This window comes from Branchiostoma belcheri, unplaced genomic scaffold (assembly GCF_001625305.1).
Source record: "Branchiostoma belcheri isolate BF01 breed outbred unplaced genomic scaffold, Haploidv18h27 scaffold5, whole genome shotgun sequence".
NCBI lineage: Eukaryota > Metazoa > Chordata > Leptocardii > Amphioxiformes > Branchiostomatidae > Branchiostoma > Branchiostoma belcheri.
In genome coordinates, this window is record NW_017804131.1 from 5,779,518 (window position 1) to 5,805,973 (window position 26,456).

A 26,456-nucleotide genomic window follows, 5' to 3' on the forward strand; every position below is an offset into this window, starting at 1 on the left:
GAGAAAGCTGAAAATAGGAAGGCGACCTCCAACAAGTAGCAGACAAGACTAAAAAGGCTTGGGAAAATTTTCCCACCCTCTTTGTGCTCCCTTCTTGTTTGCTTACTGGATGCACAGTGCACTTAACGTCAAGAGAAAGGTGCAGACTTTTGTATAACAGTTAGATTTCTGCACCCTATAGGTGTAGGTAATGTTCTGTATGGAAGGACCACTTAGTCGAACCATTTACCGTGATAGTGTCAGAGAGGCCGACTGTCAAAACTTTGTGCGCTGACAGTGTTCGCGGTGGCATACCGTGGGAGACCGCACATATCCCTGTTTCTCCTACCGCTATACTTACATAACCATGGAAGGACCACCATGCTAAAAGAGTGTACCACCTTGCCTACAAAGTCACATACATGTACTTAGGATGTTGACAAAAAGAAAGTTACAGTCTGTTCTAAGGTGCAGTTTCAAGTATTTTTTTTTCAAAAAAGACCAGGTCCTATCTCCTATAATATCACAATGATAAACTGGACAATGCCTAAACTACAATCATGTTATAATTTTTTCCTTGTAATATTTCCCCCTGTTTATGTTTTGGTTAGTGTCAGTAGTCACTTCACTCCCACGAGACATTGCTTCCTAATTGTAATCTGTATTGTTTGAAGATCCCTGCATTTGATCTCTCATCAGATCAGGCCAAGTGGAAATCTATGGGGACACCTCAGAAACCCCTCCCAGGAAAAAAAAAACTTTTGACCTTGTTCTGACCCGTCTGGACCATCAAAAGGACACTGCACAAATATTGGCATTGCCAAGACCATAACGTATTCTTTGCTACATGCTAGTAACTACATTAACAAATAAGTTAGTCAAACACACGCATGCCTTTTGGTGACTTATGGTCCCAAAATTATCCTTGAAAAGAACACTAGACATAAGATTTTGAAAAAGATAACTACTGAGCACATGATAACAATTTATTCAGGAACAAAACGTTTCATTGGGTGATCAGCATTATGTGAAGTACCGGATAAAGTGGATTCCAAATTTGCAAATGCAGCACCCTGTGACAATACACACAGGATTCTTCATGGGAGAGGTAGGGCTAGACCTGTCTCCCTCCTCGAAATTATATCTCCTCTTTTGTTCTTAAAGATGAAATCCTACCCTCTGATTGAGCTGGCTTGTAGGTGTAGGAGAATTCCTTCAGTGCAGGGTGTGGAAGGGTAGTTTCAGTTGCTGCAGTTGTGTGGAACGTTTTCCTTCCTTTGCAAACTGGATTGGCAACGTGGCCATGCACTATTTCAGTTGTCGTGTCAGCTCCAGTTTAATATGTCACAATCTCATCAATAGGGGGGGGGCTGCAAGGGGGGTCCCGACAACGCTCTACGCTGAATTCGGAAACCTCTCGATTACGCTTTACGATAAATTCCAAGTGGCTACAACGCAGTACGTAGAATTAAAACGGCGAATACGCTCTATGCGAAATAATTAGAGCGGTCCGTCTACGCTCTACGTAGAATTAAAACGGCCGATTACGCTCTACGGAAAAGGGCTTGCGGGCCCCCTTTCAGTTGTCGTGTCAGCTCCAGTTTAATATGTCACAATCTCATCAATAGGGTTACACCTTGTATTGACTGCTGCTTTGAAGCTTTGATGGTGTAAACATTATTAGTATAGCCTCTAAGTGTATTCTGTGATATTGAGGCGGACATGTTTTGAACCCCATTGTATACACCTGCATAGAAAGTTTGCAGTTGTTAGCACTGATCCCTAAATTGTATCCCATTCAAGAGAAGATTTCAGAATTGAAAGTCATTGACTTAAGATTGCACCATTATACAGTTCAAAGTGAAGAAGTGTGGTTTTTGTTGTGTCACGAAATAGGTTTGAGGGGACAATGAGATAAATTTGTATCTGTAAGTACAAAATTAGTGAACAAAATGAGCTACAGTACTTCGGTAGAACCAAGTGTCATCTACACGTAGCGTATATGCAAGCTGGAAAATGGGGAAAAGGGCTTCCAAATCAAGGGAACATAAGGAAGACTCAATCTGTAAGGTTTCGTTTTTTTGTCTATCTAGCAAGAACAAGTTGCTGAGAACATATTGACATATGATTCACCTATAGTTGAGTGCAACCAGGCTTTGCTATCCCTTGCGGAGCTCAGAGCATTTTAGAGCAAGGAGGTTGTTTAGACAGAACAGACTCCATTATGCCAATTCTCTCCAAGAATCATTCAGCAAATGTTGCATGGTAAGGATTACATGTGACACTTTTGCTCCAAGCAAGCAGAAATTCTAGCCGGGGTAAGTTATTCGAAAGTGGCCTGCAAATCCTGTAAATAAACAGGGGTAGTTCAGGTTGGTCAGTACCGTACCCAGGAAGTGATCACTTTGTGTTTGTTGTTGTACACAAGGTGATTTGTTGGTTAGTTTTGAAGTGACTACTGTTGGTGTGTTTACATACCTTGTACATACACACAAGAAGAAAGGTGGGAGGGGTTTCTCTCTTTTTTCAGGTAGCAGGTTTTGTTTATTTGTTCCTAGTAATGATTATTTGTGTAAACTTGTTCCAGTGGTCAGAAAAGGTGGTGATATACCGTACTATGGTTTGGTAGAGTTGTTCAGACCAGTTTGGCCCCTTGCTGACCATGCAGTGCCCATATGTTGGCCCACTGGTCTAGCAACAAGTTATCCCATGGGAAACACTGGCATCTCCCAAAACTAGAAACTGTGTCAAGCTTTCTGCACCCAAAAGATGTTTTATATCTTCTAAAAAGGCCTTGGCCGCCTTTTTCTTGAGAGAGTTAAATGGTTTCTTGCTTACTGTAAACTTCAGACAGAAACTTTGGCATGCGGTGATGCTTGACACCCCTCCTGCAGAAGTGGTTCAGCCCAAGAGAGTTCTTTCACACTGACTAGAGGATTTGTTGGCTGCCTGAAGAAAAGGGAAACAGTACTGACAATAGCCCGGGAGTTCTACACAGGGACGCAGTGTTCGGGGAGGGAAGACTTGAAACTTGCCAGACGTCTGTACTGTTGGAAGGCGGTGTAGGGAATATAAGAGGTGGTAGCAGTCCTTGGGTTGTATTTGTGCCACAGAGAGGAGCAGAGGGTTTGAGAGCAGAGGAGGTCATGCGTGTCGCCAAGGTTGCAGCCCACATGTGCGCGAGGCAGGCAGATTACCTCCCGTTTTCTTGAGATCTTGCGAGGAGGATTTGAGGAGAGTGGGGTCTGAAGTGGACACGATGTGGTGTTGGAAGGAGCAGGGGGGCTCCCAGATGTGCCTGTACTTTCCCACACCGTGTGCAGCCTGTCACATGCAGCAGAAAAAGACGTTCAAGTGTCACCCTGCGAAACAGGGACCCCGGATTCTCGTAGGTTACTCCCAGGGACCCCAAACACGTAGAAGTAAGCAACTCCATTTTGTGTGTACCTGTTTTGCACAAGGCTATAACTTACTGACACTGCTACAATTTTGCACAGATAAGTTGCAGTTTATTTGTTCAGAGCATATGGTCTGTGTACAATCCAGCTAAACATATATTTTCCTTTGCAGCAGCTAGCATATAATCTAACTTTTTATCTCCTTGTGTTTTCTCACTGTGGTGATTGGTGGGTGGGTTGGACCTAGGGTCACAGACCACTGAAGCTATGACAAGGTGTTAAATGTTTTCTTTGAAGAAAACCAACAGTGTCTTGGTGCCAGGTATTTATTTTGATCTCACAAGTGTGTGGGGATTATATATCCGGGCCAAAGGAAAACACCCAGGGCAAGGAGAGTCAAGCTAGTATTTAGCTGTGATCGCTCGCGAGATTTCTCCCGTTTTTCCTGCCCATATTTCAAATAGTGTCTGCTTGTTTGGCGGGTCCCCAAAATAGGGGCTGTATGCAGTTATGGATGAGAAAGTATTTCAGGTACTCGTGTCATCTTTTTTATCTTGTCATTCTTTTCTCCAGCACTGTGGATTTTCCCATATGCTGGGGTTAAAATTAGGTGGCTGAGCAGCCTTTTAGAGCCATTAAGATAACAGTTTGGGATGCTTGAATACCACATAAATGCCTTTCTAAATTATTATCCTTCTTTAAAGCATTTTTTCTCTACCCAAAATTTTTTCCGCACAGTATTATTGGAATTTTTGTATCTCTCACTGCTGAAAAATCAGTCCTGTAAAAGTGTAAACATTAGTGAAAAGGAAATAGAGGTTAAAAGGTTAGATTTGAATAATTTTAGTTGCTATCCCCCTCCCTCCATTGTAAACTAGATATTACCTAAACCATATAGTGACCACAGTGGTTTTTGTGGTACTGAAGTAAGGCCTTAGCCACAGTTTTATAATTTTTTATGGTACTTAAGTGCATCAATTGTGGTCATTTTGGTTTGGTCTTGTTTTCACTGCTGTACCTAATACCTTCCTGAACTTTTCGATTGTCATGCCTCCTACCCCAATTTCCTATCTGCACTTATCTCTTCTACTCATCTTTTCCCATCTTTCACCAACCAATGAGACACTGTTTTGCAACAGATTTTTCTGTTACAACCTTCTGGCTTCAATTTGTTCTGTATCCTGTTCCGGTGGTGAAAAAATTGCCATGACCGATCAATTCTGGGAGGGCAGGAAAAAAAATTTAGGAATTCATCCATTTATTTTGTGGTTTCTGGCTGGTATAGGGGTGTAATTTGAGGGAACTGAAATTCTTCTAAATTCTTGTATTTGATGACTGTTGTAAGAAAAACAAAATGGGGGCAAGAGGGCAAGCAAAAATAAACATTGGGGTGGGGGGGAGGATTGACCATTTCCACCCATGCAGATAATATTACATGCATATGAAATGAGAGTATGATAAGAAAAGGTATCATTTTCATATATCCCTGCATGATGATTTTTAAATTTAGAATAATTTTTGGTATTGTAAGTTCGAAGTTGTGAAGAAATTAGAAATTTATAAAGCAGATACGTATACCGTCATTGTACAAATTTGAATACAATAAAATGGTTCAAAAGCTACCATATGAAATTGAGAAGCAAATTATTAAGCCAAGGGCCATTCTTTTCATTTTTCCACCTGATAATATAATTGTAACTAAACTACTGTATGAATGTTTTATTAATGTTTTCCATCAATGTTAGATTGTTGTTTGATACCTCCAGTTTCCCATGTTAGGGAATGTGGAAGTAGTAATGTGGAAGAAGATACAGGCCAGACAAGGCTGTCTTTGGGGGACTCAGCTGTTTCATGGTATTTAACATCTCAAGTATGAAATGCAATGAGACATAACATGCAGGCTACAGCATAGAGAAGGCACCACGTATGTGCCTTTGGAATTTGAACACCGTCAGGTCTGGTAACATTTTCCCACACTTGGGAGAAGTATCACTGAAAACTAGTACAGACGGCCACACAATATCGTGCATACTGCCAATAGTGTACCAATACTGGATTGTATATGCACCTGTAATTCTAAAGCAAGTCAGACAGGTATGTAAGAGTTCTGATATAGAAGGAAATACCACAGCTTCTTATTCCTTAAAGTTTCTTTTAAAAGCTGCTACTACTATATCTATAGTATATACCTGGCTAGCTTTTGTAATGGTTTGTATTTTTGCAGTGAATTGTGTGGTACAGTATCTGAGCTACCTGTTGTTGAAAACTGTCTTTCTGATTTTGTTTTATAGCTGATTGTTCCTCCCCCTGAAAATGTAGCAAAGGTGCCCCATGCTTGGTCCTCCCCAGAGGCCCATCGCTATGAATCACACACATGGCGGAAACATTACCCTAGATAGGGTGAGATAGGGTGAAGAATTCCATCATCATGATTCTCGCCACAGATATTTTGGGGTTTAGAATTTACCAAGCTAACATAGTCCAGTACTGGTAGAGGCATCTGAAAACAACCTAAATCTAGGTTAGATTGCAACTCTTACCAAATGGAGTCTACGCCTTTCTGATTGAGTCCTGGTGCAAAGAGTGGTTTGGAAAAACTAGAGCTAGAAATATCTTTTCTTGTCAGGAGGGGTAACAAGGTCCATATGGGGAGGGGACAGATAGTGTGTCCTGATTGTCATGTTTATCAGGCGCCCAGGTGTGCAGATGACATATCTTGGGTCAGTTACAGTCATGGATAGCCTGGGTACCAGCCTGGTTAGGGGAGAGGGATTTGAGAAACTGGGGGAGGGTCAATCTGTTTCAGATGGTTTCCAGGCTAAGTGGCTTATGGTTCACAGAAAATATATTTTTACCTGCCTTTTTGAGCATGAGCATTTATTTACCAAACAAAATAGTTTCTGGTGGAAGACAGTAATACATTTTAAGATTGATGAACACAACTAAAATTGTGTTCAACAATCTTGAAGTTGAACAGCGTTTTGGCATACATCAAGATAGATAAAAGTTATCTTTTACAAGGAAGCAGACCCCATGAGGTAATTATTACCCATTAGACTGTTTGGATTTCCAAGGTCTGGAGTAATTATGTTGGAATTATTGTCCAGATCAACCAAAGTAATGGGAAGGACCTCTTCACTTGGGGATGCAGTAGTGTATTCCTAACGTTTAAAAACTGCATAGTAAATTTATCAGCCTTTTCGTTCAAGATAGATGGGGGCCCGCAAGCCCTTTTCCGTAGAGCGTAATGGGACGTTTTAATTCTACGTAGAGCGTAGACGGACCGCTCTAATATTTTTGCTTAGAGGGTATTCAGCGTTTTAATTCTACGTAATATGTTGTAGCCTCTTGGAATTTATCGTAAGGCGTAATCGAGAGGTTTTCGAATTCAGCGTAGAGCGTTGTCGGGACCCCCCCTTGCAGGCCCTCAGAGATATTTTTTACACGTGCTTTGATCTTCACATCAAAGAAGTACAGTGTGGTCAAATGCGGTCTACCAGTAAATGAATGATTGACATGCTTTGACTAAAACTTCAGTAATCTTTTCTTTTTTGTAACGTCCTTTCCAAATAGTGATGGTCTCATAAACAACTTGATTGTCCTTGTAACTGATGACAGGTTAACTTTGTAGTTTGACCCCCAGGTCATATGGATTACCTTTCCCATCATACTAAACCAAAGAATGTCCTTTCCTTCACTATCCCTGCTTTACAACAAGGTTACCTTTTCATGTGTGTATTATGAGAGCAGTCCACGTGTCTATGAACAGGATAACTCACGAAGCTATGAATAGAGTAAAGGCCTTGGCTAAAGTGATTAGATTATCAATTTTTGTAAGACCTTGATACGAGTCCAGGAATTTTTAGAATGAGTTCCAAGCAGATAAGTTTGAACGGTGTTCTTTCCTGGGAATGCCTGTCATGGTGCAAAATGTAGGTTACTTGTGGCGTGGCCTTGGTCAAAGGAAAAAGTAATTAAGATTACAGATTACAAGCATTTAAATCCTATAAGAGAAACTATTTAGCCTTGGGGGAAATGTGTTTTTTTTCTAGCTGACCTGGTTTTGGTTCTTTTGCTTGTTTTGATCACCATATCAAATCTATACCAGCTTCCTGACCAAATCCCCTGTGCAGAAAATCTAAAGTTCAGAGTCAGCAGCTTATTTCCTGTTTACCTGGTGCAATGCCAAACACTGCTAATGGAGGAAACCCAGTCGACTGTACAGGGGCGTAACGTCAGAAAGTGTGAACGCACTTGATCTTAAAATGTCGTTGAGCAAAAACAGTATAGCAAGTACATGTAGCAGTTATTTACCTATCTTTAACCATAGAAATAATGCTGAGGTAAGTATGATATAAAAGACAATGAAGCACAAAAAAAATTTTTTTAAATTAAATAACGGTAACTTTTTGCGTATATTATTGATATTATGTTGTTGATTTTCCGGCCGTGACATTAGCATTAGGGTCACAAAATAATGAAATCTTTGATTCTATGCTCAAACAGCTATGAAGCAAAATCATGAAACATTTTCAGGAAACACAGTGTAATCTCCAAGCAGATCATACAGTGACAAGGCAGTATCCATTGGCCAGAGGAGTGTCCATTAGCCACTTGGTTGGTGGATGTATTCCTCTCACTAATGCCTTGCCACCGTATGATCTGCTTGGAGATTAACACAGTAGTGGTTAGAACATAAACGTTGTTTATGTGTCTGTTAAGTCTTGACCTGTACCTAGCCCGTCGTGGCATGAATGTACAATAAAGGTATTTCATTTTCATTTCATAAAAGGGGGAGGGGGGTTTACACACAAAGAACACTGTACTGAGCTATGTAATCGGAGTTGCAAAAAGAAAGGTGCCTTCTGGTCAAAAGGAATTTTTCTTTTAAAAAATTACGGAAGTGTGGTAGGAAGTTGTGCGTACAGATTCTTGTTACACTGGTACTTGGACATGTCATATTATTAGTTGATGTGAAACAGGACATACACACTGCAGCCTTTTAGAATGTTGTGGTTTCTCCGTACAGTTTCCAGTTCCAGTCTAATAGCTAGGGGTCGTCCTGGAAGGAAAAGTCCACTTCCGTTCAAATCCCAATACTTCTGAGCAAAAAGGTTAACTGAAGGACTGGCTAATATTTTCACCAGCTTGAAATTTTTTCCTGTATTGTGAAAAGGCCAAGTCTACATTTCAGTATAACCGTGAATTACAGTGAGTAAGCTGTGTAGGTGTGCAATGCTAAAGAAATTTACAGAGCTACAAAGTTTTTTTCTTTATTGTGTGTCAGCAGTGTATTAACTTTCTTTTGAGAATAGTTAGCCATTGGTTCAGGTCAGTTTTAAATTGATTACCACTTCTTGTCTCAGCATTTACAGACGCGTACACACACACGCGTACACACACACACACACACACACACACACACAAAGACACACATGCGCACACACATACACCTTTTTTGTCACACTGTGTATAACGAAAAACAAGTTACTTGAACCCCTTTAAGTGCAGGTGTATGCTATGACAGCTAACGTTGTTGCTTGTTTTTGTTGCTGCAGTAACAAGAATCAACGGTCACAGCAAGCACGACCGCCACCGCAGCGGCCATGGCTACGAGAGCTCGTCGACGTTGATGAGCAGCGACATCGATACGACCAGTTACTTCGATTCCACAGACGATGATAGCAGGTAAGAACTTTACTACTACACCTTTCTTTTTCTCATCATGCTTGCTGTCAAAGTGATCCACGGCAAGTTTGAAAGATTTAGTCACAAAGACACTTTTCTTTCATGGTTCCTTTCGACATAACATGAAACTCGATGGAACAGCTTTCAAGTACCAGCTCACCTTTCCCAAATTATGCAAAGCCATTCTTGGCAGGGACCGAACTGGCACCCACCAGTGTTATATACACTAGTTGTGGCATTAAAAACAACAATGGCTGTGGACAGCTTGACTTGTAGTTTCCGTCTCAACTTCTCCCCATCATGTAAGGAATGCTGTTTTGAAAACACTGGTAATGACGTGTCTCTCATCGTGACAAAGGAACCGCTTTTTTCCCTTTGTTCGACAATTCCGCCAAGAGGCGATCCTTGGTAACCCTCTATTTGAAGACAATTCGGTTGATGAGTGGTGATGCTTAGTGGTGGTATCTCCAAGCTGAGTGCCATAGCTATGGTCAATTTCCACCCTTACAGCTTGGCTGAACCTAAACATAGACTAAACAGTGACTCCTGACATAAACTCTGAGTCTAGCGAAATTGTAACAAGAAAACATCAACGAAATTCTATTGCTTGCTCATTTTTTCGGGACAAAAAGAAATGAACCATATTTTGTTATTTTTAACTGTAGTAACAAAACAGGATATCAAATGACAGCAGGAGGAAGAAAAGAGAAAAGTACAAACTAATTCTGTGGCACACGAACAAAAATATTTGTTGGAATTGAGTTATGTGTGTTGACATGTTGGTACAAGCCTTGTGCAGGTGACGAAGACATCCCTCCAGTATCAAACATACCAAACAATTGGGTGTTAACATGCCTGGGAAAGTTAGAATAGGTGCTCAGAACACTTCAACCATTGTGTGTAAAGCCTGTTATTACTATAGACATGTTTTGGTTAAACCTATGCTGTCTGAAAAAAATGAAAAAGCACTCACTAGGAAAGAGTGTTTTTGAAAACATGACAAAAGCATTGTACATTGTAATAAGACAAGTTCTAAAATTGATGGGGGGATTTTGTGAGGAAATTACCTTTGTTACAGGTAGGACTTGAGGAACAAATGAAACTAATAGCTATCAACGAAAACTTTTTTTTAAGCAGCTGTGGAAAAAAATTTTAAACAGGTTTTTGTTCTCCCCTTTAGAATTACAAAGATGGAATCATCCACATTTAGTTTACATTTCCAGTTCCCCAAAAAGTACCAGTTTGTACCAGTTTTCAAGGGTCTGTTCCTTGTGACCTTGTGGTTCCTCTTAGGTTTGCCCTTGGCAACTTGTCAGCAAGTCTACCCAGCAGTCCCAAACATGAAGGCTCACATGCAGGACAATGTTTAGCCAGATGGAATCAGTATCACCTCTGATGCCTGTATATTTGTCTTGAGAAAGTGGTCATGACTCTCGGCAGGGTAGCCGACAGGCAACCCAGTTTTTACAGCCTGGTTTTTTAAGACTCCCACTTCACCTTATACAAGCTTATCTAAATTCCTAGTTTTAGGGGCGAAATATTAGCTTACACTTTTTCAATCATTAAAGATCCTTACCAGTAGGATATCCTTGGGCAATGTCATTACCTTCGGTGGCAAAGATTACAAACAGGCCTGCGTTTTTCCCCGAAGAGCCAGTATAAACATAACATGGAGTGGAAACACAGAACACTTGGCGCCAGCATTGGCCTCGGGTTCTATTTAAATCCAAACTTGAACTTTTTACCATGAAGCGGTTTTTAGAGCGACAGTCGGAAATGGTTGTCAAGTCACGATTTAAGGCGCTGACTGGACTTGAACCTGATCACCATCAAGTAAGCGTGTTGTTTACGAGCCGTTGACCTACTGACGTGAAAGGAACTTGTCTCAGAACTAGTACTTTCTGTTGTTTCTCACATGGTAAAGAACTATCCTCTGGCCTCCAAGCTAGACCCCCTTTCCCATAGACGAAATGTTGCCTCTCTATTGCTCTTTTACAGATATTGTCATGGTCATTGCTCTGCAGAACTCACCCAACTAGTTCCACCACTCAGAACTTTTAAGCATTCCACTAGGTTCTCCACTAGCTCCCACAACTTCACCGTCCGAATTCCTTGTTCAAAATCTTTTTACAGTGACAGTTTCTTTCTCTGTACGGCCAAGCTTTGGAATTCCCTCCCTGACAAGTGTTTCTCACCAACCTACAATCTACAGGCTTTCAAATCAAACGTTCACTGCCATTTCTTGACATAGCCATGTTTCTCTTATCTTTCTAGTTCACTGCGGTCGTATAGGCCTTGCATTGAACCACTCTGTTAAAAAAAATGCCCCCCTCCCACCCTCACCTTAGTATCCCATAGTAGATAAGAATCTGCTTATTCAGAAGGCTCAGAAGAAGATAATGGTCCCAAATTCTCCAGGTGCGGATGATTACGGAGGATACAATGCTGTCGCCAGTGCAGGAAAAGGAAACGATTTCAGCAAATTACCACCGAAACTGGTTTTCAGCGACCGCATTTTTCCCATTCATCTGACATATTACATTACACTAATAGGGCCCCCCAACGTGGTTCACCAGGTGTTAAAGATTCAATCTTCCATCACAACACTGAATATACATGTCAAAAGGAATGAACGAAAGCCGACAGATTATTAGAGATTTAGTTCATTAATTTCTATGTCATACAAAAGGAGTAAAAGTTAACAATATTTGCCTAGTTTAAGAAAATTTCTTAGGATAAGATTTCTTTTCACTGCAAGAAAGGCCCCACATGTGAGCTTTGGTAACATCTATAATTAGTGGTAGGCTAATCTACCTGAAGTGATGATGCAAGAAACACAAAAAGATGCCACAAACAGCATTCTGTACTCAAGACATTCTTTGGAAAACTCAGCGGTTTGCACAAAAGTCTTGCTACACCCAGTTCTACTTTAGCCTAACTAGTGTCATGACTAAATTATGATAATTACAGAAATTACGCAATTGTACAAAATGCCTCTTTGAACAATGATATGAAAGCCTGATATGTTGTTGGCCACCCATGGACAATCTAAAATTGTTATTTATTCTACCCATGCTTTATTTTTCCACTGTTCAAGAAAAGGGCTAGATGTTGTTTTAGTTTGGACATGAATCATCTGGACAGGGTCCCAGTTTCTAGGATCGTGTACTCACTTAAAAGAGTAGGAAGAATTTCCCAGGTACAGCGAACATGTACAGACTGTATATAGCATTTATCCTTGCCGTGACCAAAGGGAGGATAGTTTTTCAGTAAGGTAAAACTTGACTGTAGATAGGTATCTGTTTTTTTTAATGTAAAACCTTGGCCGTGTTTTCAGATTTAGCAGCACGACAGAGTGTACCACGTCATCGAGATTGATGCGAGGCACCAAGCATAGACGGAGGAGAAGGCGACCGCGTATGCCACGAGTTGCACGGGTACGTACGCTGGACAGCAGTCTTTTATTATAATATATACATTGCAACATGTTTTTTACATGCAGCCATTCTGGTTTGATTTGACAATTTAGTACCTGTTGTTGCAAGCATGTCTAACCCCCAGTTTTGGGGAAAAAAGATGTTTAACTGGATAGAGAGAGAGAGGAGGGGGGGAGAGAGAGTGTTTCACATATACAGTAACTGGGCAACCTTGGCTCAAGAATTAGGTTGTCCAGTGAACTTATCCAATGAGGCTTTGGAACCTGTATTTTCAAATACCAATCACTGCTAATCTTTTTATGTGGCTTTTGTTATCTGGATTCTGATTGGCTGAGGGCCAAAGCCATCTAAACCAATCAAACCTGAATGGCTGTACCGAGAACTGAATGGTGGTTTCTGGCTATCTATTGCATTTCTGCCAAGCTTGATAATTTTTATACATTCAATTGTGGTTTGTATCAGTAAACTCTCATTGTATGAAAACATATCATATCAACCCCCTATTAACGGACTGATTTAGATAAAATAGTTACAGGTTTTGTTACTTTTTATTCAAATTATGTTATATGTGTAGGTCGACAAATGATGGAAAATCTTTACTTTTGCCTCAACCCCCTAATCTATTCAATTCACCATGTTGGTACCAGTTCAAATCCATCCCGCATGTTTTTGTTAGAAGCCTTAGAGACCAAAATCAAGGACGCCTTGCATGGACAGGTTTAGTCCAGGATTTAAGCCTACCTTCTAGGATAACTAAGGTCATGTGGACTGAGGTAAACCAACCTGGCACATCAGACATTTCCATTCATAACATTAATACAAATTTCATGTTTCAATTGTACAGAAAAACCCAAGAAGGAATTTATTGATATTCAGGGCTCGAAATACTGGGTGCATCCTTAGTGCACCAAAAATTGGAGCTGTGCACCCAATTTTTTTATGTGGGTGCACCAGTGCACCCAAATTTTTTTGTAGGTAGTTTTGTTCATATAAAATGTATAATAGTATGCAGGATATTCTTGGCATACAAGTGTAAAGAAAATAATAAAATCTTTGTTGTAAGTTTGCCCCCATTTCAAATTTAAGCTCAGAAGAGGAGCAGTAAGATTTGAAATTAGTTTTTGTTTTTGATGGTGCACCAAAAAATGTTTTGTGCACCTAATATTTTAGGTTGGTTGCACCAGTGCACCTATTCCCAAAGATAAATTTTGAGCCATGATATTAAAAAAATTAGACCTGTAGAATACACCAACCAGTCATATGATACAGGACAGGTGGTTCAAAGGTCATGGTAAAAGGATATCCCCCAGATCGGATGTGTCAGACTCCATTTTTGCAAATCCTGTGTATATTTACCTACAGATGAAGTGTCTGACACATGTGGCACCTGCATGCTTACAGGAGATAAATTTTAAGGTTTTGAAAAAAAAAACTAAGCTCAATCTGACATTATGTCATGTCCATCTGATCTCTGAAAAGGAAGAATGTGGGAGACAATTGTTAAAAAGATCTTGTATTTTTATGGATTCTTAGGCCACACCAATTTAATTTCTTGGTTAACGGATTTTTCTAGATAAATAATGGAGCGGGCGGGCGAAAAAATAAAAACAGGCCTAGGCATCCTATTATGGCCCAAAATGGTACCATAGGAGCCATGAAGTCAACACACCAGGCTGGTTCAAAATTTAAACAATGAATTTTGAAGTTTTAATGATACCATTGCATTGAAAGATGGAATAACTGCAACAACTAGGATGAAAAGGACTGTTTTCAACTGTTCAGGGCAAAATATGAGCATTTTGCAGTTGATTCTGAATTTTTACTCCATGAAGGAGGTCAGGACCTCCGGACGGAGTGTTGTAATCGGCTGATTTTTCATGTTCGCAGTCAAAACACTGGGTTCTCTTTGTGTAATCGGCACGCAATTTTATACGCCGTCTGCGGGCATGCCCGTGTTGATGCACGAATGTGTATTTTTGCCGTTGCTGCTTTCGCGGTCAATGTAATATCGCAGACGCACCCCCTACAATTACGAGGCGAATTGGAATGGTCCAGAAAAACGCGTTGTTTGGAATAGCAGTGGGGGGGGGTAAAAGGTTCATGCAGATACGGGGTGGTTTTTATAAGTGGTTCCAGATGTTTTTGCCCATGGTTAAGAGATGCCAAGTTTTTTGGAAGATGTTCGCAGCCAAAACGCATTCTTCCGTACGTCGCATTTTTGTGTAATTTCGCATGTGGTGTTGCATTATGTCCGGGATGATGCACATCTTTTTATTTTTACCGTAGCTGTTTTGATATTGGAGTAAATGGTTATTTTCGAAACATCCCCATGTCGTTGAAATGTTGTCGTCCGTTTATGTCACCGGTAGTAAGTCGCGGCGGGGCTGATGGGGCGGAAATGTGGGGTGGTCAGAGGTCAACATTAGGAAATGTTAATACCGATGACGTAATCCTATCGATTTCAAACTGGTCGGGTGTGGCGACCTAGTGGCGGCGTGTATTTAGTCACGTAGCAACTGGCAGGTCGTCCTAGCAACGACACATGGCCAATATTTTTGGGTTGGGCCGCTCCATAGTGTTAGTGGAGCAGCTCTTTGTAAACATGGACAATATTTTTGAGCAACCCATCAATGTGTTCTACCTCGTGGTCGGATGTGGTCTGGGGCTGGTAAACCGCACATACAGTACTAGTAGATCGGGTAATTTTATGATTTCCTAGTTGTAAAGGCGTTCTGTAGTATGAGCCGGTATATGAAGAAGTAGCCTGTGTTACACAATCATGCTTTCGGCCGGATTGATGTGCAACTGTTACTAATTACAGGGACTGCGCTAATGCCGACCAGTCGCGCTGTCCTGATACACCGCAAATGTGCGAGTGTTCCCTGTAGACAGTCCTGGGAGTCATTTTTTCGCACACTCCAGGAGCCAAACCAAAATACGTTCATGAACCGAGTCCACAAAAACGAAACGTGAAATCGGATGATCGGACCTGATGTACATTTCTCTTTCTGTAGATTGTACACACAATACACACATCTTTAGATAATCTGGCCATGGCAGGTAAAAAAAGGAAACCCTGAATCATACTAGATTAGCGTAAATGCATGTTTATGCGTTCAAAACAAGAAAAGAATTTGTTTCCCGGTATTAATCTCTTGAAACACGGCGCTGAATATTTACGCAAAAATATTTCGGGCATCGCGCGCCCTTCCCCGTTGTTTAGACTGTATGCAAATCCCGCGTCACGTGTCGGCATTTCGGATCTCTGATTGGTTGTTGCGTCTTAAGATGACTGAGCCGACGCGCGTTTAAACAATTTTTCTTTGTTCGATTTATCACACTTCACAGAGAATTGTCGCCAATGGCTACTTCTTTTTGTTGCAATATATAATACTTCACGGAGAATTGTCACCTATGGCTTCTTGTTATTTTTATTTGCAAATCAGAAAAGAATGAAGCGGGCGAATCCGTTAACCAAGAAATTAAATTGGTGTGGCCTTATGACAATATATGTATTCATGTCACGTTAGTTGCTATTACCTTATTCTAACAGTAGTTTCTGTGTTAACTGAATTCAAAGACTTTCTAAAAATCTAAGACAAACCAAGTTAGACTGACGTTCCTTTGTTAAATCTTTCTCAAAGCTTTGACCAGGGATTTCTTTAAGGAAGTGGTTGATTACTTGTAGGGCTTAAATCATATCTTAGGAAAACATGCCCCACCTTAGTAGATGCTACTCAAGACATTCCGGTGCAAGTTTACTTAATAAATGTACTTCAAGATGTTTAATCCCTCTTGGCCTAGAAAAAATGGTGGCTGAAGTTGTTTCAGGGATGCCAGCTGTAAGGATTATCTTAGCACTGGTAATGCAGCTGTGGTAAGATCAGATCAAAGTCTCAATTCTCATAAAGTTGACTGAGGAAAACTGAAGTGCATTCAGTGATGTGATGTTAGGAGAATTTAGCTTTCTAATCATAATCATAGTTACCTGTTTGATTCATAAATGGGCAATAATTTGGTATACACCACAACCTTGTACATCAGTTCTGATGCAAGCCAAGCAGAAATGCATACATACAAACAAACACAAAGTAGTCCATAAGTGGAAAAGCTAAACAAATATATAAACCTGATCTGTTTTAAATGCAAGATAGCACAGTTTCCTGGTATCTCAAAAAAATACTGTCGGTAAAAGCTCTTTGTTTTGAAATCTTTAGTATAAAAACATGCCTAAATGTTCCCAGTAAAAATGACCTTTGGACATTATTAGCTATAAGTACACTCTGGAATATCATCAGGGTTTTTGGCTTTGTCTCAGGGATTGCCTAATTTTTTAAGTGCCATTTTCAGCCCTAAGAACTGTGGCATTGAGTGGCGTAATGCTCAAAGTTTTCGGCTCAGAACCAGAGGTCCTGGGTTCGATCCCCTGACATGCCCAATGTTGTACCCTTGGGAAAGGCGCTTTACACGACTTTCCTCACTTTTCGGTGTAGTGGTGCCCATTGGGCCTTTCAGCAAATCATAATGATACTGCGTCCAAATAGTGATGAGGAAACAGACAGATTTGGTGTTGCCAATGTGCCAAGGTCTAAACATTTGCCACTGAGATACCTGGATGAAGGTTAGACATCCAGGTAATACGATACACCAAAAAGCAGTTACTCAAGCAACTGGATTATGATTTTGAAAATGTCAGACGTTTTAGTTAGTATCCACTAACTTTTGTCAGTGACTGAGAGACCGGAGGAGAAATGCAGGTTTATAAGCACAAACTATTGATTGATATGCAAATAAAGTGAAGCCATTTTTTTGCCACTGAGAAGCGTACTACGATTTTTTAACTGAGAAATGTGCCAAGATCTAAACATTTGCCACTGAGAAGCGTACTATGATTTTTTAACTGAGAAATGTGCCAAGATCTAAACATTTGCCACTGAGAAGCGTACTACGATTTTTTAACTGAGAACTGTGTTCTTCCACATGACTAATGACTGCAGAACGGAGCGCAGGACGTGGATCTAGCCGAGGTGGTTACATTTTTTATCAGTAGCCAACTTGTGTGTCCTTCATTCCAACACATGCCCAGCCAGTCATAGTCGAATTATTTTCCTTCACAACCTAGCCTGGATGCCAGACCAACAGCACACTAGGCCAAAAAACACTGGATAACTTTGTTTGAGCCCAGTGCTGTGGGCTGGCATCCAGGCTATTCACAACTGCAATTTAATTTGTATTTGTCAAAATTTGGGGAGATACTTACTGTTTGTGCTTCGAAAAAATACCAAAGAAAGTGACTGACTGTGTAGCATGAAATGATTACAACTGCCATATTATCATCTTGCCAAATTTGCAATTTTTTACATGGACGCTTTTCTGTTATTTGATGATAAAACAAGTTACAAAATGGTTTGACTGGTTGGCCATTGCTGGAATCAGTGAGTTCTTGTCCACCTCTAATAAGTGTTTGTTTTAAAAAAAGATTTTGTGCCCTTCTGCATTATTCTTACACTTTCTCACAATATGTAGTAGGCTTTTAGTTGTTTCATTTCCAGGTTTCCATATTTTTCTTACTCCTTTAATAAATTGTCTTGTGTCTTGTATTTATTTGTAGATAGATATTATACTTAACAACAAATTGATATCAAGAAAAAAAGTGCACTCTTTATGACTTTTAATTTCATACATGGCATTCTAAAACATAGTGTAGAATACTTGATTTTGTCAGCTTATTACATGTAAATTATGTTTATTGTAGAATTGCCCATGACACCTGTTTTCTTGTTTTTGTGTTTTTCAGTCTTCCTCCTTCAGCAGTATAACAGATTCCACAATGTCGTTAAATATTATCACAGTAACTTTAAATATGGGTAAGTACCAACTAATGATAGCCTCTTTCAACTTTATCTTCTTGCCTTGAAGATTAACAACAATTTAACTTCTGTGGAAACTGAAAGTTTGGCGCTAGTACATCTAGTATATGTAACATCTGTGTCCATAATATCACCAGGGTCCATAATATCGCCACCTTGAGAAATAGTGTGCTTAAAGATATTTTTACTGCAGCATACCCTAGGTATGTACTTTTGATGTGTGAAGGAGTGCATACCAAAAGTACAATGTATGTTGCAATAAAAATATCTTTAAGCACACTGTTTCTCAAGGTGGCGATATTATGGACCCTGGTGACACAGACGTTACATGTAGTCACAGCTAATTGAGCTGAATTCCTACTTCTTACTCTCATACTTCCTTTGTACGTGGTAGATCTGAGTGGGAACTTTCCTTGACAAAGATACATGTACAATCATTTTAATTTAACTCAATCTACGAACAATTTGACTTCTGCAGTTTGCACCAAAAATTACAAAAGATTTCAATCGTTATTTATTCATTGGTTGGAACTTTCATCTTTTTTGAGGAAAGTTTAATTTATGAGTACCACTCGGGTAGTTAGCATTGCATTCTGAGACAGTTTTCTGAATGCTGTTTCTTCATCTAATTGCATCCTCCTATTCCAGGGTCAGGTAAGCACTCTTAGAAGCATTCATTTCATTTCTCTTGCTCCCTTCATCTTTACCTATTGCTTCTGTGGTAGTATCTGCTGTTTCCAAATATCTGTGGCAATACGACTTGAAAAAAAAAAGATGTTGCAACAATTTATCAAGCATGATCCTTGTCTGTCATTCCCAGTTGAAAAAAAACATGGCCATATTTGTCGTTGGAGTTAATATTTTGCAATAAAACCTGAAAAAAAAGATTTTGCAACAATTTATCAAGCATGATCCTTGTCTGTGATTGAACTCATCAGAATCTGTAAAACATCCCATCAGTGTAAAATTACTTGCCATTTGTCTGCAGTTGTCGTTCCCAGTTGAAAAAAAAACATGGCCGTATTTGTCATTAGAGTTAATATCTGTTGCAATAAAACCTAAAAAAAAAAGAAATTCATTCTATCATGATCCTTGTCTGTGATTGAACTCATTAGAATCTGTAAAACATTCCATTAGTGTAAAATTTCTTGCCATTTGTCTGCAGTTGTCGTTCCCAGTTGAAAGAAACATCGCTGTATTTGTCCTTGGCATGTTCTTGTGTCCATGATTTTTCAGTGGTTTGTTATCACTGAACAACCTTGGGCGTGACAGATTGTTTGTTTGTCTTGTGGATTCTTGGTGTGCCAGAATGTAAGGTTTAACTTCGCTCTGAAAGTCAAGACATGTTGGCTTTGCCTTGAAACCAGCTGTCAATGCACATGGTTTACCATACCCTGTACCGACATGTACAAGATCACACAAAAGCCACTGTTTTGACAAATGCGATGTAGAAATTATGCATGATAAACAATTTTAAAAGCTTTTGTGTCAAACCAAGTCACATCATGTGATTTTTTAACCAGACTTTGTCGAATGTCAAAAAAAAATGTTTGCTGTTCCTTAATGTAAAAAGCAGTAAACCAGATGTGATCACTACCAAATCTGCTTTTCCTTCAAAACAAGATCACTCGATATCTGTTTATGAAGATACAATCTCTGCAAGGGTTTAAAGTCTTTTCGTTTTTGCCTTTGATACATGAAAACGAATCCTGTCGGAAGTGTCAAATTTGACCGTACCCAAGTATCGTTCAATTATACAAACGGGGATTCGACAAAAAAGTCCACATAAAATAGTGTCTTTCTGAATGCTTATTGTGAGAAGTCATGCACAAATTCCTAGTATTTCCGAATGTCCTGTGGACAGACATCCGGATATCGGGTCGGTCTTTACAGCTTCCTGTGTCTTGATGTATGCCGTGCCAGCTGACCATAATTTCTCCCTCTTCTCTCTCCCCTCTCCACAGATAATGTAAATTTCCTGGGTATCAGTATAGTGGGAGATGGCAAGGACGGCGGAATTTATGTCGGCTCGGTCATGAAGGGGTAAGTAAGGGATGCCGTTCAGGGCTCGAAATACTGGGTGCATGTGCACCTTAGTGCACCCAAAATTGGAGCTGTGCACCCATTTTTTTTTGCAGATATTTTGGTACATAATAAATGTATATTCAGGATATTCTTGGCATCTAAGTGTCAGAAAAATAATCAAATCTTTCTTGTACTACTTGTGTAAGAATTTGAAGTTAGCTCCCATTTCAGATTCAAGCTCAGAAGAGGAGAAGTAGGATCTGTAAATAGTTTTTTTTAAATATATATATGGTGCACCCAAAAAACTTTTTGTGCACCTAATAATATTTTAGGTTCGGTGCACCAGTGCACCTATTCCCAAAAATGTATTTCGAGCCCTGCCATTTGTTTTCCTTACAGTCTGTTTTTCTCACTTTCCCTCAAGTTGCAGGGAGCATTCTTGTAACCTAAGATGTAGTGATTAATACCTGAGGGTGAGACTCTTGACATAAATGTTAAGCCCGCTGACAGGCAGTGGCACCCAATACTCTAAACACAGACTTTAGGGTGCAGTGTCAATTAAGCCATGAAATAGGAGACCTTGCAGTTGTCAGTTTGGTAGTTTGCGATGCATGCTGGTTGCTTTCTCCACTTGTAGTTGAATATCTCTAATGTGTACCATGAAAGATGAATTTCAGTTGGCCCCAGTATGCTTGCATTCAGTTATACATTTAGGTATATACTACATGTACATGCAAGTTGATGTACTTAAAGTACATGTACACGCTTGTACTTTTATACAGCAAGGAAGGCATTTTTTTGCACTACAGATGCTTGTACTTTCCCAGAGTAGTTCTAGGTATGCTTATGCTCATTGCATTCAGCATGTTGGCAGAACATACTGCACCTGCGCGAAAATCATAGTGTATTGTGCATAGCATTTCAGCAGAACGTCTCATATAAGGACGTATTTGCGTATATACGGTTGACGTCTTGTCTGTAGTTTTCAAATGTTAGGATAAGATATCATCTGCAACAGGCAAAATTTTGATACAACGTTGACCAAACGTCCAACGAAAACCATGAAAATTTTTATGCAGTTGCAGTATGTTCTGCCGACGTGCTATTGCATTCTGTGATGGAAGTCATGAAAGTTTGACTTTGATTTTTGCAGAGGAGCTGTTGCATTAGATGGGCGGATCGAGCCAGGAGACATGCTTCTTCAGGTCAACGACGTCAACTTTGAAAACATGAGCAACGACGACGCTGTCAGGGTATTACGCGAGATTGTACATAAACCAGGGTAAGACAAACCTCGAGTTTCCAACAGGAGAAAATCAAACTAGGCTTTGTTCTAACACAAGAAGGAAACTCATTCTGGAGAATCAATGAGTGCATCATACCTCTGACAAAAGTCGTGGGGTCGCGTGGCGCAATGGCAGCGTGCGCGACTCGGAATCAAGAGGTCCAGGTTCGAGTCCTGACATGCCACCGATCTTGTGCCCTTGGAAAAAGGCACTTAACACGACTTTCCCCACCATACAAGTGAAAATTAGTATTGTCTGTCCGGTATCCGTTTCTATGTGCGGGACAAAACACCAGCAACAGCTGCCTCTGCTCCGCGTGTATTGCGTTGTTGCAATTTCAACAAAATAAAAAAAAAATGTAACGAAGGTTGACAAGATTGACCAAAAATTTATGTTGAGTTTCCTTCTTGTGTTGTAACAAAGCTTGAACTCTATAGCTATGGATTCTACCAACACAGATGAGCTTTCATTCAAACTAGGCTACTAGTTGTTATATTGTTCATATTTCTAAGGTGATGAATTGTTTCTATCTCACTTTCTTTCTGCTGTCTGTCATTTGCTGCTGTGATGTAATACAGAAGGTGAGAAAAGGACAGGATGAATTTTGGTGTACATGTTTCTTTATACCAAGTACACAATCTTACAAAATTACGAAAGAATCCTCAAGAATTAAATTGTTGTTACTTTGTTTTTCAGTCCTATCAAACTAGTGGTTGCCAAATGTTGGAATCCTGAACCAAGAGGATACTTCACAATACCGAGATGTAAGTATTACACACATGTCACCATCATCCACCAATCAATGCTCCAACACAACTTGATCTTTAACATTCACAAATTCACAAATCAATCTTTAGAATTTAGAAAATGATGACCCACTGAATTTTTAAAAGATGGCGAAGTTAGAATTTTGAAATGACCATTCTTGAAAGTTTGAAAATGGCATGATCATTGAATTTGAATGATAACCAATCAAATCTTTGAAATCTATAACGTTACTGATCCTTGACATTTGAACAATCTCCAAAACCAATGCTTGTCCAAGACTAATTCAAATCTTGCTGTTGTAGTTTTTGGAAAATAATGTGACTGTAACTTGGTGGGGAAAATCTACAGCCAGGGATGACATGTACAGATGGTCATGTTGTTTTCGTTGAATCCGTAGCGGAGCCAGTCAGACCTTTAGACCCTGCCGCTTGGATTACTCACACTGCAGCTTTGACACGTAAGTTTTGGACACACTCACAACAAGGGAAGTCAGTGGCTCCATGGAGCAGGCTGTGTGCATTTGTGTGCTGTAATAAAGGTTTAAAAAATGTGTTCCAGCATTTTGACATTCTCTACATGAAAGACTATCAAAATGTGGAACGCATCTGCCTAGAAGGCACACTTCATAAATCCTCTATACCCTGTATGGAACATTTCTGACCCACTGATTAGACAAGAAAAATGGCTCACCCCTGTGGTGTTGCCAAAAAAACTTCAAGCCAAAAGAAACATTCAATCCTTGTCAGCGCGCAGTGTTCCGTGGCCAGCCTGTTGACTTGCCAGTTGACATGTAGTACTCATATAAAACTGTGGCTTTACACGCGTTATCATTTTCCCAGCAGCGGAACCCATAAGGCCGATAGACCCTGCTGCATGGGTGTCTCATACGGCTGCTATGAGGCGTAAGTACTCTCATTCCCAAGCTCCATGTCCGTGTGTTGGTGCAGCTTTTTCTTCATCTTTTTTTTTTGTCACCTAGCGTGTGGCTACTCCCTTTGAAAGTAGTAAAACACCAAAAGCTAAAAACAAGCCTGTTCCTACCAACTAGTTTGAGTGGTTTGTTCCAATTTGTAGTACAGATTCCAGAGTTTTGGATAACTGAACTTGGCAGAGGGGGTGGTCATACAGAGTAGTGAAGTGGTGGTTTGGACTCAATATCTTGGCTACATTAAAACCATTTGCCGAACCATAGTACCCCTCCCCCATGTACATTTTTAACTTCTATTCTTTCAATCAAGACTTGAGTAGTTTCATGGTAGTCAAAGCTGTTCTGTTTCCAAGTACATGTAGTTCTTCAAACTAGTGCCTGATCCATCTCTATCCCATTAGGATACTTTTTGTAGATCTCACTTTTCGATGTCTCCCCCCTCTCTGCTTGCCTTCTCTTGTTCTTCCAGCCGGTTCCTGTTACTACGGTACACCTAAAGTCCAAAAACAGTTGCCCGCCCTGTTTCAGACTCAGTGTAACTGTCTGTGTTGCCACACACAAATCAGCATTGGTCCCCATCGATCATTGACGTATGACTCGTGCCGGGCTGGTACGTACGTACGAGACGTAACTTTCACACCACCACCCAATTTGGGGCAAAGATTGGCTGCGTTAGAAGACGTATACAAACTGTGGTATACCAACTGAAATATGTCACAGTATGTTCGAGTGTTATCAAAACATTCAAATGAGGCTGATTCTTTCACAGCCACCCCTACATGACGAATAGCGAGTTCCATTATGTCACAAATCTACTCAGATGGAACATACCATTCTCAAAATAGAGGTGGACTCACCTCTGCAGTCCCTTACTAGTTTCCAAGTGTCTGTTGGCCTGAGTTGCAAAGTGGTGTGTAGAAGAGTCCAAAACAATACAAGGGTTACACTATTATTTATCATCAGGCCACACTGACTTAATTTTATGGATGACATCTGCACTCGCATTGATTTTCCCCTCTTTTAAAAAAAAAAGATCACGTCCTCCGAGGCTCTGAGGCTATAGGCCTGGGTAGTCCATGGTAGTTAGCGACAATACGGAGTCGATGGTATACTCTTGAGGATGGCACCCAGGCTATACTGAAGCTTCAGTGCCAATTCATAAATTGACCCATATGCCGGCTTGTCGTATACGTCGCTAAGTACTGCCGCAAATTCACAATACCAGGTTTGTATTCCTGTGGTTTAGTAGCATTTTTATTTTTGGCCGGATTTTTTTTTGTTTGCCTGCGCGCACTAGTTTGGGAGTCTTCTGAGTATGTCATCCATAAAATTAAGTCGGTGTGGCCTCACCCTTATGATCAAAACATTGCAGACAAAAACGGGTGTTGTTTAGTTACGTCTTTGTACGCACAGAAACTTTGCCAGTCTTCTCCTCTCTAACAACAGAACCCCTGGGGAACTCTGACCTTATCATACTACTTTCTGAGAACAGTCTTGTCATCTTTCCCTAACTTCTCTCCTTTGCCTAACTGTTTGATAGTCTAAGAACTTGTACTGATAGGAAGGCGTGAGGACTGCAGATGTTTGGTGATAGATTTAAACTTCTGTTGGTTTTGCAATTGTGATGTGTATGATGCTGTGTCTCCAAAGTGGTCTTTAGATTTTACTGTTTTTTTTTCTTTCATTCATTTCATTTTGTCTTTTACAAGTTATCATGGAAAACAAATATGGATTGAGGCAATCTTTTTTGGTTTTGTAAGGTTAGGCTCTAGGTTCATAAGATTAATGATTGTGTTTGACATAACATCTGTGTCCATAATATCACCAGGGTCCATAATATCGCCACCTTTAGAAATAGTGTCGCAGTAAAAATATCTTTAAGCACACTATTTCTCAAGGTGGTGATATTATGGACCCTGGTGATATTATGGACACAGATATTAGATGTAAAACTTGTTAAACTTGATATTTAAAAAAAACGTTTGTTCTCCTTTCATGCTACATTATTTTTGACAAATGGTAAGTATAAAGTTAAAACTGGCTTTTTTTCTACTCTATATCATACTATGATATTTTTCTGTGAGTGTCTGACTGATTGGAGCTTCATCGACTTAAACAAGAACCCTGATAGTGTGTCTTTACTGCACTAATAATTTCACATCCACAAATTTCCCCTACATGACCCTGTTGCATGTTGTTTTCTACAGAAGACTACCCGGGTGGGCGTCCTGCCATCAGTCCCTCCATGAGCACGATGACATCAACATCATCCTCCATCACCTCTTCCATCCCGGAGTCGGAAAGTAAGTCTTTAGGATGGCATTTGTTTGTTTTTTTGTTTGTTTGTTTAAGATCTCCATTAGTGTGAATTTCACACTACTCTTCCTGGAGTCCGTACTGAATAATCAGATAAGTATTTGGATCATTGCACACCGGGGCATGCCCCTACATTCGACCAAGGACATCCTATAGAACATCCTTGATTCGACTTTGCCACTCATGGTGGACAAAACTTTTTCCCAATCCATTGTCTTTAACAGACAAAAATCGGGGTGTGAAGATATAGACAGAGATGATTAAACTAAACTTAAAATCTATCTGTCCAGCAAAATTTGCCCCTCAAAATGCAGGAAATAGCATTTCAGAGGGTCAAGATTTCAAAACTTTCTTAGGGGAGCATGAAAAAAATTCAGGCTGGCTGGAACACTGCTCTAATTCAAGACTTGTGTCATGCCAGCAAATGTTTAGAATCAGAGTTTCCTCCGTTGCCCAACCCTATGGCAGTTGGGAGAATTATGTTGCTCATGTCAGACAAAAATTTTAATTAATTTGACATCCCTGACAGTCTCAAACTAGAGTATTCACATATGCGAAATATTACAACTTGAAGCTTCGAGCTAAAATGTTTTCGCAGTATTGCTTTGTTTTATATGCCACATTGAGATGTCTAAAAAAAAGTAAGAGCTGACAAAATGAGCTGTCAAAAGAGATGAGAAGGATGTATATTTTAAGTCTGCTTTTTTTTAATTAGATCATCACAACCAAAATCCTTAAGCTTCCCACCGATATTTAGCAAA

At 40.0% G+C, this 26,456-nt stretch overlaps 1 protein-coding gene across 8 annotated transcripts in view; it reads left to right on the forward strand.

Moving 5' to 3' along the window:
- The window catches only part of LOC109480017 (segment polarity protein dishevelled homolog DVL-3-like), a 56,334-nt gene that overhangs the window by 16,668 nt on the left and 13,210 nt on the right, over window positions 1-26,456 (forward strand). For 3 of the 8 annotated variants that reach the window (XM_019782146.1, XM_019782148.1, XM_019782153.1), the window contains exons 6-14: window positions 8,936-9,065; window positions 12,403-12,502; window positions 17,500-17,529; window positions 18,300-18,369; window positions 20,337-20,415; window positions 21,551-21,679; window positions 22,380-22,447; window positions 23,291-23,353; window positions 25,587-25,682. In XM_019782146.1, the coding sequence (XP_019637705.1) occupies window positions 8,936-9,065; window positions 12,403-12,502; window positions 17,500-17,529; window positions 18,300-18,369; window positions 20,337-20,415; window positions 21,551-21,679; window positions 22,380-22,447; window positions 23,291-23,353; window positions 25,587-25,682 (765 nt within the window). Of the gene's footprint in view, window positions 1-8,935; window positions 9,066-12,402; window positions 12,503-17,499; window positions 17,530-18,299; window positions 18,370-20,336; window positions 20,416-21,550; window positions 21,680-22,379; window positions 22,448-22,848; window positions 22,909-23,290; window positions 23,354-25,586; window positions 25,683-26,456 lie in introns of all 8 variants that reach the window. The other 5 variants (XM_019782150.1, XM_019782154.1, XM_019782151.1 and 2 more) reach the window with 3 other exon arrangements.